At 44.5% G+C, this 13,531-nt stretch overlaps 1 protein-coding gene across 1 annotated transcript in view; it reads right to left on the bottom strand.

Moving 5' to 3' along the window:
• Positions 1-11,047, bottom strand: part of stab2 (stabilin 2) — a 38,762-nt gene extending 27,715 nt beyond the window's left edge. The window contains exons 1-31 of the mRNA XM_027284302.1: positions 10,970-11,047; positions 10,060-10,184; positions 9,813-9,928; positions 8,991-9,076; positions 8,583-8,649; positions 8,410-8,505; positions 8,133-8,255; positions 7,810-8,006; positions 7,563-7,690; positions 7,347-7,480; positions 7,125-7,204; positions 6,831-6,980; positions 6,600-6,743; positions 6,464-6,526; positions 5,925-6,041; positions 5,786-5,839; positions 5,595-5,675; positions 5,322-5,474; positions 5,190-5,249; positions 5,007-5,111; positions 4,831-4,917; positions 3,113-3,224; positions 2,843-3,023; positions 1,740-1,833; positions 1,505-1,663; positions 1,022-1,117; positions 851-943; positions 725-772; positions 456-592; positions 272-374; positions 68-145 (exon numbers count right to left, since the gene is read on the bottom strand). Coding sequence (XP_027140103.1) covers positions 68-145; positions 272-374; positions 456-592; positions 725-772; positions 851-943; positions 1,022-1,117; positions 1,505-1,663; positions 1,740-1,833; positions 2,843-3,023; positions 3,113-3,224; positions 4,831-4,917; positions 5,007-5,111; positions 5,190-5,249; positions 5,322-5,474; positions 5,595-5,675; positions 5,786-5,839; positions 5,925-6,041; positions 6,464-6,526; positions 6,600-6,743; positions 6,831-6,980; positions 7,125-7,204; positions 7,347-7,480; positions 7,563-7,690; positions 7,810-8,006; positions 8,133-8,255; positions 8,410-8,505; positions 8,583-8,649; positions 8,991-9,076; positions 9,813-9,928; positions 10,060-10,184; positions 10,970-11,047 — 3,345 coding nt within the window. The remainder of the gene's footprint in view (positions 1-67; positions 146-271; positions 375-455; positions 593-724; positions 773-850; positions 944-1,021; positions 1,118-1,504; positions 1,664-1,739; positions 1,834-2,842; positions 3,024-3,112; positions 3,225-4,830; positions 4,918-5,006; positions 5,112-5,189; positions 5,250-5,321; positions 5,475-5,594; positions 5,676-5,785; positions 5,840-5,924; positions 6,042-6,463; positions 6,527-6,599; positions 6,744-6,830; positions 6,981-7,124; positions 7,205-7,346; positions 7,481-7,562; positions 7,691-7,809; positions 8,007-8,132; positions 8,256-8,409; positions 8,506-8,582; positions 8,650-8,990; positions 9,077-9,812; positions 9,929-10,059; positions 10,185-10,969) is intronic.
• Between the last annotated feature and the right edge of the window lie 2,484 nt (positions 11,048-13,531).

Raw genomic sequence — 13,531 nt, 5'->3', positions numbered from 1 at the left:
CAAAAAAGACAGGAAGCAGTCAGAGACAGGACGGACGAGGACGGCGTCAGCAGGATCAGCTTCGTACCTTATCAATGATGTGGATCAGTCCGTTGGTCGCTGCTATGTTCGTTGTGGTGATGGTCGCTCCGCCAACCGCCGTCAGCTGATGGAAACAAAAGAACAAATCTTTAAACAAAACTCAGATTTCTTTTTAAATGAGCAGATTTACATTTATTTGACAAACATCGCCTCAACAAATGAAACTGTTCCAGAATGTGTGTGCCCTCACCTCATTGGTTGTTGAAACAGGAAACGTCGTCTTGAGAAGTGACGTCACAGAGGAACTGTTGCTCATGATGGATATCGGATAGTTTCCGACAATAATGTGATTTCTGTGACAGACAGACGAAAAGTTATATTTCAGTCTAAACCCAAAGATGACGACGTGTTAAAACCAGTTCCTGTCATGTGACCTGATGAGACTCAGCAGGTTTCCCTTCAGGGTCCAGAACTTTTTGTCCTCTGGAGACATCTTAGCGATAGCAGCTGAGGACGGAACCAGGACAGTGATATTCTGGTTCACCAGAGACCACGTCAGGCCGGACTCCTGCTTTAAAAGATGGAAATAAACGTAGCTGTGGTGACTTGTGTATAGTTCCCTGTTAACACTTCATCATGTTAAGATGAATTGATCTTTATTGTTGTACATGTCTTTGTTTGTCAGCTCCAGTCTGATACTCACAGTTGTCCATGTGAAGAACTCGCCGGCGTCCGGCAGAGCCATGAGCTCCTGAAAGCATCAAAAGTAAGTACAGACACAAAAACACCGTTTTACAGACAAACAACAGCATGGCCGCTCAGGACTCACCTGTTCCACTGTCCCGTAACAAATGTGTCCGTCTCCAACAGTGTTTTCATCACAAATGCACGTCCACCCCGAGGACAGCAAGCGGCAACTCGCCTGAACACAAAACGTTCCGTCAGCTTCTTCATCGTCACGATTCATCAGCCGATAATTAAACATGTTAATTATACTCACAAGGTAATGACAGCCGCCCTCTGCCGTCACGCACTGATTCACCGCTTCACACATTCGTCCATTTCCTTTGTACCCAGATTTACACGAACAGTCGCTCTGTCAGTTTGAAGAACACGGAACGTGGATGACACTTTTATTTCAGTTTCAGACTACATCTATTGTTCCCAGGCTACACACTAAGCAAATCCTGATTACCTGTGACAAAATATACAAAGTAAAATTGAACATTGAATGTGTACATAACTTCATATGTTCTCATATATTTATACATATATCATCACATCACATCACATCACGCTGCATATTTGTGTTACAAGATTCAATGAAATGTGAACAAGGTTTAGAACACCGACTTCCTGCTTTCATGAGCCAACGCATTATGGGAAATGTAGTGCCAAACTTCAGAGTATGTTTATTAAACACGTAAAGAATGACTCAGCAGAGACTCTGCTGAACCTGAGACAGTTCACAGGGTCACATTACCTGCCCGGGGCCCACATAGATGCAGGTGGCGTTGGGGTGGCAGCCTCCTCTGTCAGGACCATTGCAGTTGTTGATTGGCTGACACTCGTCTCCGTCCTCCCTCCATCCAGCCAGGCACTGACAGGAGTGAGAACCTGGTCCTGTCTTTATACATTTGGCCTGCAGGGGGCAGTATACAGTGTTGACGGGTCAGGACACAGCAGACATCAGACGTTTTTCTAAAGAAGCAACTTACATTCATGCTGCAGCCGCCTCGGTGAGGTGGAGCACACGGGTCCGACTCCACACAGGTGACACCGTCGCCTTGGAAACCAGGTTTACAAACACACCTGAAAACACAGACTGAAATTATTCGAGCTCTGTCCAGGCTTCACCTGGTCACCTGGTGCACAGGTAACAGCTGAGCCTCGACAGCATCACGACCAACCAAACTTTCTCTGTACGCCTGCTGACAGTCATGTTCATGTTGGCAGAGGTCAAAGGTCACAAAGAGGTGAAGACTGACACGGGACTCACACCGAACGCGGAACGGCAGCGGAGCGAGCCGGCCGTATTCACGCGAGATCACGAGATCACGCGAGAATCCTGGACATACCCGAGACCCCGCGATAAACAGTGTATAAAGAAAACAACAACAAACAGCTGACTTTGCTTCTCCGACGTGGAGGAGATTATTAAAAGCATCTGTTGTGTCATAAATGATTGTGTGTTGTTCCACGTAAACAATTAGTCTCTTGTTGAGACCCTTTGATCGATCTTCGATCACCTGGTGCCACCGGTCATGACGTCACGTTGATGTGAAGTTGTAAAAAGCTACATGAACTGAGTATTGTGTTTTATTTTGAAAGGGGGCGGAAGTTTATTATGTTGATTCTCTGTCGGATTTCCTGTCTGGTGCGCAGTGCTCTGTTGAAATTTACGAGGTTTAGCCGCGGCTCGCGGAAGAAATAGAAATCCTGCGGAAAGCTCGCGCCGTGGCGCGGAGAGCCGCTTCTGATCCGCGTCTGATCCGCGTCTGATCCGCGCCCGGTGTGAGTGCTCTCATTGACTAGACTGGATTCTATTTGCTACGGTGACCGCGGCGGTACCGTTCCGCTTCCGTTCCGCTTCCGGTGTGAGTTGGCCTTGACTGCAGGTCTGGAAGATGAACTCTGACCTTGACTGGACTTCATGAGCTCAGTCATGAGCTGCAGGTTCAGCCAGTCTGGGTCGATTTCCTCGTACACTGACCTGACCTGATTACCTGTCATCTAAACAGGAAGTATGGCTGTGCAAAATAAATGACTCATTTAGACTCGTGAAGTCAAACCTGAGGATGATGGCTGCAGGTAAACTCACCTGACAGTTCCATCGCTGAAATCACAGTCTGCGTGGGCGTGACAGAACTGAGCCCGAACGCCGCAGGCCGACGTCCTGCGCTCACAGAACCGACCGGTGAAACCGGTCTGACAGGAGTCCAGTTTACACCGACCGTCTGAGTCAGGACGATTATCGCACTGTCCGTGGATACAGGGACAGGCTGAGGACAGACAGGTGAGGTTCGACACAGGTAAGCTTTCACCATCATGACATCACACCTACCTCTATGATGTCACAACTCAGACTTACTTCTGTCACAGTTTGGTCCATATTTGTTGGGAGAGGAGCAGTACTGACAGCGAGAGCCTCTGAAGTGTGAATCACAGAGACACGATCCGTTTCCTCCAATCCCGTCCAAACACTGAAACAGAAACATTTCTTCACTGCTATACAGGTGACACTACGCTCCATCTGACCACCCCTCTGCCTCTGCATGGGTTCCACATATCCACATGGATGAAGGAACATCACCTCCAGCTGAACTTCACAAACACTGAAGTGCTGCTCCACCCAGCCAAACCTACAATACACCATGACTTCAACATCAACACTCCACCAGGGTGGCGACAAATGTAGGAGTCAGGATCCATGACCAACTAGCCTTCTCTGATCACGTCGCCTTTGTTCTAAAAATTAGGATTATACTGGGGTTCAGATGTTTTAACTCATATAATGTGTGTTTCCTGTTTTTCTCGTACTGTGCTTTGCTGAGGATGGCAGGGAGAGACATGAGTAGTTCAAGGACAGGAGAGACAAGGACGTGAGAGACAGGCCTGAGAAGGGTCATTCTGATACATAATGTTCATTACTGAGCAGAAAACCAAAAAGGAATGTTATGACATTATCTGTATCAGGTGGGAGGTGTCCGAGACAGAACCAACTGTTAGAGCTCCTCAGGGAGCCTTTTCTCTGTAAGCCCTGTGTGTGTTGCTCTGTTAAACGCTCCTTCTTGTACAAGAATAATAAATTCAACTTAAACTTTCATACTTTGAATCCAGTCCTCCTTATTCAAGAGTTTTTCTTTAAAAATTCCCGTAACAGCCTTGGTTGCCCGGTCAGGTCGGTCAGGCTTTACCTGACACAACATGGTACCCAGCTCCTGATACAGACTGTATTCATCGCTCAACTGGATTCCTGTACGTCCTCCTGACGGGCTTCCAGCCTGCATAATGAAATTCCTTCAGATGATCCAGAACATGGTGGCTCGCCTGCTCTTCAACATGTCACCCTGCTTCTCATGGAGCTCCACAGTCTACCTGTAGCAGCACACATTAAATTCACATGTCTAATGCTGACTATAAAGCAGTCTGCGGTTCTTGAACGTCCTCACACAGACAGATGTTACCTCCTCCTGGCTCTGCCACCCGTACGCTCAGGACAGTCCAAACTTTTCTGTCTGTTGGTCCCCGTTGGTGGAACGTCCTACCAGTTCCTACAGATCAGGGGCGTCCCTCTCTAACTTCACAGACCTCCTGAAGACCTCCAGCTCTGCAGAGAGGACCTCCTCTACAACACTAGCAGCTGGACATGACACATCCATCCCTCTACAGCTGGACCTTGGTTCTTGGTTCCCTTTTTTTTAAGATTATTTTTGTGGCCTTTTTCAAGCTTTATTTTTGATAGAGACAGCTGAAGAGTGAAAGATGGGGAATGACATGCAGCAAAGGGCCGCAGGTCGGGTTTGAACCCTGGGCCGCTGTGAGTCCATGGGGTGGATGCTCTACCAACTGAGCTAATCAACACCCCTGGACCTTGGTTCTTGATTCTCTAACAGAACTTATTGCTGCATGTTCTCATCACACTGTACACTGACTGTTTTTGTAAGTCACTAAATGACTGAATGTAAATGTAAATGTAATGAACGTGTAAAAAACTTTTTAAATACGCTGCCTCCCTTTCGTCCTCGACCTCGTAGCTCACCTGTCGTCAGGTGTTATCAGAAAATATGTTGACGTTGTAAAACTGACCTGACCACGTCCAGAGCATGGCGCCAGGTATCCTCCAGGACAGGGAGTGCAGTCCGGACCGTAGAAACCTTTACAGCATGCTGGAGTCTGAACAAACAGAGACAGTAAGTCAGATCACAGCTGGTTTTGCTGGTTCTGCTGGAGTCTAATCTGTGATCCGGTTTGAGTTTGCTTACCGTCACCGTCGTGTTGCAGAGAGCTGAGCAACCCGTTGCTGGGAAGCCATTAGTAGTTAAACCGGCAAAGGGCATGATGTACAGACATCCATAAATGGAGGTTCCCTGATAATAAAGAGACGGATTATCATGGTTCTGCTCAGGTTCGGTTCTGATGATTCATACAGACATATTGTTTCTTACTGTAAAGACTCCTGATGAGCACTGAGACACTTTGAGTTTGGAGCAGCTGACACATGGACCCTGAAAGAGACGACATGTCAAGCTGAGCTTGTTCCTGATTGGTTCCAGGTGCAGGGGCGTGGCTTAACTCACCTTGATGGCTTTGGTCTCGTTGATGTCACACCTGTGGGGCAGCACAGGTTTGATGGAGGATGGAGTCAAAACTCCATCCAGAACATACAGACGTCCATTTTTAGCTTCAACCGCCGCCTCCAACACGACGGCTCCGTTCACTAAAATCTGACCCTGAAACAGGAAATCAGTAACCGCATGTGATGTCATCAATACAACTACGAATCAAAGTGTTGACTGAAGTGAGATCAATCAAACTTTATTAGAAAATATTATAAACGGTTACAGACTCACATTTTCTGTCACATTAATTGTCAGAACCTGATTGGCCATCGTCACAATCCTGGGACTCGACACGGCGTTAAAGACGTCCAGCTTCAAGACAGGAAGAAGAATTATCGTCAGAAGAAGTGATGTCATAAAACACTGACGTCAAACAGGAAGAAGAATCATTTTCCAAGGAAGTGATGTCATAAAACACTGACCGCTGTGGACGGCACGATGTGGTTCCTGAGCAGCTCCACCAGTTTGTTGTGACCCTGAAGAACCAAAGACCATTATATTTCACACAGGTTCTCTGAGTGTTCTTTAAGTGTTCTCTGAGGGTTCTTTGAGGGTTCTTACTTCAGGGCTGCTGAGGTGCTGCAGGTGTCCTTCAGTCATAGCGTCAAAGGCTGAACTGCTGGGAGCGAAGATGGTGATTGGACCGGGCCGGTCGAGGACTGAAGCGAGCTCAGTTTTCTGCAGACAAAACTTTAAATATTACATTTTTAAAAAATATTTCACATCACAGGACCGAACACAACCAGCAGTGTCCAGTCTAACAGTTAACACAGCAACAGAACCTCTGAACCGGCAGTGTCCAGTCTAACAGTGAACACAGCGACAGAACCTCTGAACCAGCAGTGTCCAGTCTAACAGTGAACACAGCAGTCGGGTTTGGATCCTGGCATCCCGGGCTGAGACAGTTCAGGTAGCTACACAGCTGACCGAGCTAACACAGTTAGCGCTTCACTGCTGATCAGTGTTTCCATCATCGTCTGTGAATCTCCTCGGTGCTGTCACGTTCTTCACCTGATGGTCTGGACATTCAGACACGGTGACCTTTAAACCCTGAAGGGTGACCCTTAGCAGAGACATCTGAAATGTTTATGAGCTCTGACCTGTAATAAAGACTCGAACTTGTCGAACTTCCCGTAGTCTGAGACGATCTTCATCAGGTTTTCCTGAGAGGAAACAAGAAGGTCATGAACGAGTAAACGAGTGAGTCCAAAAGACGAAACAGGACGCCTGTCTCACCTGAGCGTTGCTCTCCACTGTGGCCGCAACACTGTCCATCAGCTTGTTGATGATGTGAATCATCCCGTTGGACGCGATGATGTCAGACTGGGCGATCATACCTTTTTTCCTGCTGCCATGGATACGGATCTTCATAAGAGCGTCCTGCAAGAGACGAGGAGACACGAGAAGTCATCAGGTCACCAATAAACTCATGACTTTCTGCCTGTGTTTCCACTCTGCCTGTCTCACCCCCTCTGTTGTGTCCGTCTCAGCTGATTTTCCCGTCAGCGTGTAGAACACGTCAGTTTTCTTCAGTGTGTCAAACGGCATCACCCCGGCGACCAGGTGCATCTTACAAAGGTACGTAGCTTTGGATTGGTCGGCTGTCAGAGTCTTCACCTGATCAACAGAGACAGCATCACATGATCACAGCATCACATGGTCACATGATCACAGTGTTTTAAAAATGTTTAAATTATCGTTTGACTATTAGAGGACAGGAAGGACAAGCGAGAGTTTCAAAATAAGAGACATGGTTCTTACTGAAGTTCCTCTGAAGCCTTTATTGATTGGAACAAAGAGAGTGAACGGACCCAGATTCTGCAGCGACCACGAAACAGAACCTGAAATCAGAAAACACACAGATAACACAGACGTACTGGTGTACGCTCTCTATATGTTTGTTGTATGTTCTTCATATGTTCTTTATACATTTCTTTGGACAGACTCTTGTCATATATGAACAAACAGAACAAGTCGTCGTACCGAACAGACTGATGGCGTTGCTCAGCTGACCGCTCCACTGTCCTCCAGGTTCTGTGTTCAGGCTGTTCAGACGCTGGATGATGTTCCCATAACAAACTTTACCGTTACCAAGGTAACCCTGGAGGCAGGTGCACCTGCAGACAGGTGAGACAGGTGTTAGACCGTCTGTATGTTCAGAGGATACTGAGCGGACAGTGAAAACATAAAGACACGGACTCGACTTGTCCAGTTCCCACGGTGCTACATTTGGCGTTTTTGTCACAGGAGTCCGGTCGACAGACGTCCGTCCGGCTGCAGCTGCCGTTAGACAGGTGATGGAAACCAGGAAGACACTCGCAGTGAGACTGAAACACAGCAGGTACACAGGCCGTGATCATGAGGTAGGTCCAGACCCTTAGTGCTGACCCTGACCCAGATCCTGACCCAGATCCTGACCCAGATTCTGGCCTCAGGACTTCCTTACCATCCCCGGCCCATCATAGACACAGCGCGTGGACTCAGCGGAGCAGCCTCCCTGTCCAGTCTGACACTGATCGATAGCCATGCAGACCCGTCCGTCACCGCTGTAACCCTCGTTACAGGTACAGCGGTGCTGGTTTGGACCGGTATGGACGCAGGAGGCCCGGACATGACAGACCCGCTGCAGACAAGGGTTTATGGCTGAGAAGACAAACATCATAATGTTTAATCAACGTCACGTGAACTTTGAAATCATGTCCCTGGCTGGCTGCTGGCTGAAGGCGGTGCTTCTGTCAGGTGACTGTTTCTCAGGTAAGAACGACTCACACAGACACTGATCGCTGAACTTCTGGTACCCAGGTAGACACTGACACACCAGGTGTCCCGTCAGAGCTTCTTCCATACAACGAGAGTTCTGCTGACAGCTGAGAGCCGCACACTCAGGTAACTCTGAAACAGGTAGAACAACAGGTGGACTGTACAGGTAGCTCTAATGACAGTATCAGCACAGGTAAAGGTGAAAGTAACAGCTAACATTACAGGTAAGAATATAACAGGTAACTGGACAGGTGCGTTAAAAGTGACAGATCACCTGTAGACTGACCTTGATCACAGTTTGGACCTTTATACCCAGAGAAACAGGTACAGGAACCAGAACCTCTGAGACCAGAGTCACACAGGCCATGGACACATGAACATACTGAAACCACAGAAGAAGAATCAGGAGGACTGAACCTGAGCGCAAAGACGACTTCATCACAACGTGACCCAAGTTACCTGAGCTACAGGTGGGACCATATCGACCAGGTGCGCAGTCCTCACAGGCAGTTCCTGCAAAGCCCACCTGACCACACACACACACACACACACACACACACACACACACACACAAATCTAAATAAATCTACAACCAAGCAACTAGAACTGACTGGTGCTGATCCAGAGCTGATCCAGAACCACAGCAGAGACCTCCTAAAAGAAACGTAGTGCGTCACTGATCTCTAGAAAAGTTAAGTAAAGTTCCACTAGAACCTCCTGAGGATGACTACAGTCAGATATGTACCACCAGAACCGGCTTTAATGACCACTAGAACCATTAGAACTTTCTAAATGAACACTAGAAGTTCTTCATTGATGAGTACAACCTGGTCCAGAGGTATCAAACCTCCAGGTGTGTTCGGTCACCTGACAGCTGCAGGTTCCGTTTCCTCCGGCTCCGTCAGAACAAACTCCTCGATCGCTGCAGGGTCTGTCGGCCTGATCCGGACACTCTGAAACATTCACGACAGGAAACAGTCAGAAAACGTTGTGACAGCGTTGTTTTAACATTTTCTGATAGGAAACAGATCATCCTTCCACTTCCTGTTCTCCTCCCTCCACTTCCTGTTCTCCTCCCTCCCATCAGCCTTCTTCTTCTGTCCTTTTCTTATCGTACCGTCACTCCAGAGAACAAAGATCTGACTGTCCTTTATTTGTCATCACAAGCCCAGTAAAGACTGGCAGAGTCCAGCAGAGTCTGATAAGGACCGGCAGAGTCCAGCAGAGTCCAGCAGAGTCCAGCAGAGTCCAGTTGAGTCCGGCAGAGTCAGGACTACCTGTTTGTGTGTTTGAAGTCCAGCAGTCCTCCATGTGTAACTGTCAGCACATTTCTGTCCTGCTGACGGAGAATCTGTCGAGGAAGGAAGTTCTGGTTCCTGCAGGACGATCTGCATCCTGCAGGACTGAACCCTGAACATGTGACAGGAGTCACCTGGAGACCTCCTCGGGACCAAACCTCCAATCTGCTTTCCCCCTAAACCCCTGACTTATGAGCCAGACCCTCAGATCAGACAGGACCCCTCTGGTTCAGGACCAATGAATGTAATGTAACGTTAATGTAGCGTTAATACTGGAAGTCATACACGCAGTTAAAGTGTACATAAACGACTTTCGTCCAATCAGAAAACATTTCATGATTTTAGGGATAAATTCAAAAAGTTTTTGTTCTGGTTCTGGTTCTGAACTTACCGAGACAATCTGGACCCCAGAACCCGGGACAGCAGGTCCTCACCTCCACCTCTTTGTAACACTCGAAGGAGCAGCCACTGAGGGGCAGCTTCATACTGGGGGTCCGGATGTAGTACCTGGACGGGAACCACGAGGACGGGTTAATAAAAACAAACTTTGTTTCATTTCATGACTTTCAGGACTTCAAAGGCTCGTTAATAATAATTATTTCATTTAATTCCATTAAGTTTAATTTCATGGTCCTCACTTGCAGTCCTGGGTCAGGGATCTGGGAGTCTGCCTGAATCCTGACGGACACGGAATCAACAAGCTGATGCTGCACGAGTGACACGCCGTCCGAGTCCTCAGAACCGTCGAGTTGGAGCAAAGGTTCTGACAGAACAATCAGAACCAACAGGACAAACAGGACAAACAGAACAATCAGAACCATCAGAACCATCAGAACCAACAGGACAAACAGGACAAACAGAACAATCAGAACCATCAGAACCATCAGAACCAACAGGACAAACAGGACAAACAGAACAATCAGAACCATCAGAACCATCAGAACCAACAGGACAAACAGGACAAACAGAACAATCAGAACCATCAGAACCAACAGGACAAACAGGACAAACAGAACAATCAGAACCATCAGAACCATCAGAACCAACAGGACAAACAGGACAAACAGAACAATCAGAACCAACAGGACAAACAGAACAATTAGAACAATTAGAACCATCAGAACCATCAGAACCAATAGGACAAACAGAAACATCAGAATAAACAGAACCAACAGAACCATCATGATCTGTTCTGTGAACTTTCAAAATAAAACAAACATTCAAACATCAGAGTGTAAACAGGAAGTGACTGCAGTGGTTATCAGCTCAATCTGAACCCACCCAGGAAACACTCAGGTTCTGGAAAAGTCCTGGAAAAGACCTGGAAAAGACCTGGAGCACTCTGGTGCAGCGTTCTGCAGTTTTATCTGTTAAATGTTTGTTAAATGTTTGTTTATGTTGAACAATTAAATAAAGTTAATCAAATAAAGAAATAACATTCAAATATTTAAAGTTCATTTGAATTTTTTTGTCTTTAAACTCAAAGTCATGTGATCAACATCAACATGAAATATCTGCAAACTCGATCAATCAGTAAAGACACCGTACCTGCTGAGCTGCAGCCGAGTTCTTCTTCATCATCATGATCATCAGAGAGACAAACAGCAGCTTTAAACTCGCCTGCATGACTGCTGATCTGTGCTCACTCTCAGTCTGTCCTGCTTTTTACTCCATCTCCTCCTCCTCCATCTCCTCCTCCTCCATCTCCTCCTCCTCCTCCTCCATGTGTTTCCTGAGAATCTGCTGAGTCAGATGATTTTATCAGACGAGGAGACGTTTAAACGTTTTAAAACGGATTCTGGTTCAGTTTGAAAAAGAAAAAGTGATCAAATGTTTAAACTTCATAAGGATCAAATAAAACTTCAAATATTCAGTTTTTCTGTACGTGAAATAAATTCAGCTGATTGTTTCAGATGGAAAATTATAAATATCAAATTAGATTAAAGGTTAAATGTGACATTAAGCATCAGAATCAGAATTAAAATAAATGTAAAAAAAAATATATATGATTTACACACACACACACCAACCCACACAGCCACACAGCACACACACCGTGTGTAAATAATATAGTAAACACATGCTGTGTTTTGTATAAATAAAATGTATCAGTCAGTTTAATAAATATAATATAGTAACAATAATATAACATAACATAACATAACATAACATAACATAACATAACATAACATAACATAACATAACATAATATAATATAACGTAACATAACATAACATAACATAACATAACATAACATAACATAATATAATATAATAACAATAATAGAATAGAATAGAATGAAGTGAAATAGTGACAAACATTGACACAAAAACAAAAGTGAACTTTGAACTATCTGAAAATATTTTAGTGTTAAAACTTTGTGTGCACTCCAAAAAACTTTTGGCCAAAATTCGACTTATGCATCTTCCACCCATTTGAATGACATAGTTTTAATATAAATTAACTGATGAACTTAATGTGAGCAAAAAATAAGAAGAACTCAATGTGCTTCCACTACATAGCAGTGACGTAGGAATCAGCTTTATGCATTCAGTATTAATAAAGTCTAAAGTATTAATAAGTTTATTACTGTTACATAAATCTTATTACAGCCTCACATTAACTTCATCAGTTAATTTATATTAAAACTATGTCATTCAAATGAGTGGAAATGTTTGATGTAATTGAAATGTGGCCTGTGTGTGTGTGTGTTCATTGAATAGCAGGAAATCCTGGATTGTAAATAAGATTTTGTCGCTTGTTTCTTTTTCCTGAAACTTTCTGCTCTGTCATCACATGTTGATAACCTTCACACACACACACACACACACACACACACACACACACACACACACACACACACACAGAGTGCTGAGTCGTAGTAATAACACACTGACAGTCGTTTGTTTTAAATTATTTTCCCGTTCAGTTTAAATGTTGAAAAGTACATTGATAATTATATGTATTTATATGTATGTAAATGTATTTTATATGTATTCCTTTGGTGAGCCACAGGGAGGCGTTCAGGGACCTCTGATATTCTGGACAAACAAACTTAATTCATGAGATATTAAACATCGAATAATTCAAATGTTTGCCTTCAAAGGTCTGTTGAGTCTGCAGGTGTCTGATTACAGCTGATCACAGTTAATATTCAAGTTTTCAAAAATAAGACGTGAAAATTTTACACAAAAATAAAAGTTTATTGCAAAAAATAAAATACAAAACATTTGATTTAATTTTTTATAATAATTTAACAGGAAGATGATTTTCTGAGTCTGGGTCAAAGAAATACATTTTTATTATAATTTTAATAATTAATTATTATTCTAAGTATTATAATGATTATTATTAGTATTAGTATTATTAGTATTAGTATTTTTTTTATTACCTGCTGATGAGCTGTGGATATGATCTGGGTTTAAAATGCTTAATAAAATGAAGTGTGTGTTGGATTTCAGTGTGAAACTTCAGTGCAGTCTGTGCATGCAGTTCTGCAGGTTTCCTGGTGGTGGCGCTGCAGCTGAAGAGGTTTGGAATTTACAAACAACGACTCAGCAGATTTTGAAGAAAAGTTTAAACGTGAAGTTTCTCTGATCTCTGAGGATTCATGACATCATGACATCAGAGATAATGACATCATCAAATGAAATCAGTCTGTGTTTTAATATCCTCCATCACCCATGAGTCTCTGCGGCAACACCTGTATGCACCTGTGACCTCACCTGTGACCTCACACTGTTCACCCCCAGTGATGATATAGAAATGCTCCTAATAGCGACAGAAGAAACCAATCATCTCCCTCCAAACCTGACAAGATAAGTCCTTTTTCCAGGTGTGTTGTCGTCTCTATTTACAGGTGTGTTGTTGTCTTTTTTTCCAGGTGTGTTGTTGTCTCTATTTACAGGTGTGTTGTCGTCTCTATTTACAGGTGTGTTGTTGTCTCTATTTCCATGTGCATTGTTGTCCTTTTTCCAGGTGTGTTGTCGTCTTTATTTACAGGTGTATTGTCTTTATTTCCAGGTGTGTTGTCTTTATTTCCAGGTGTGTTGTCGTCTTTATTTCCAAGTGTGTTGTCGTCTTTATTTACAGGTGTGTTGTTGTCTTTAT

This window comes from Larimichthys crocea, chromosome XI, assembly GCF_000972845.2.
Source record: "Larimichthys crocea isolate SSNF chromosome XI, L_crocea_2.0, whole genome shotgun sequence".
In the NCBI taxonomy this organism is placed as follows: domain Eukaryota; kingdom Metazoa; phylum Chordata; class Actinopteri; family Sciaenidae; genus Larimichthys; species Larimichthys crocea.
The sequence above is the reverse complement of the archived record's forward strand: the minus strand, read 5'-3'. Positions and strand labels throughout refer to the sequence as shown.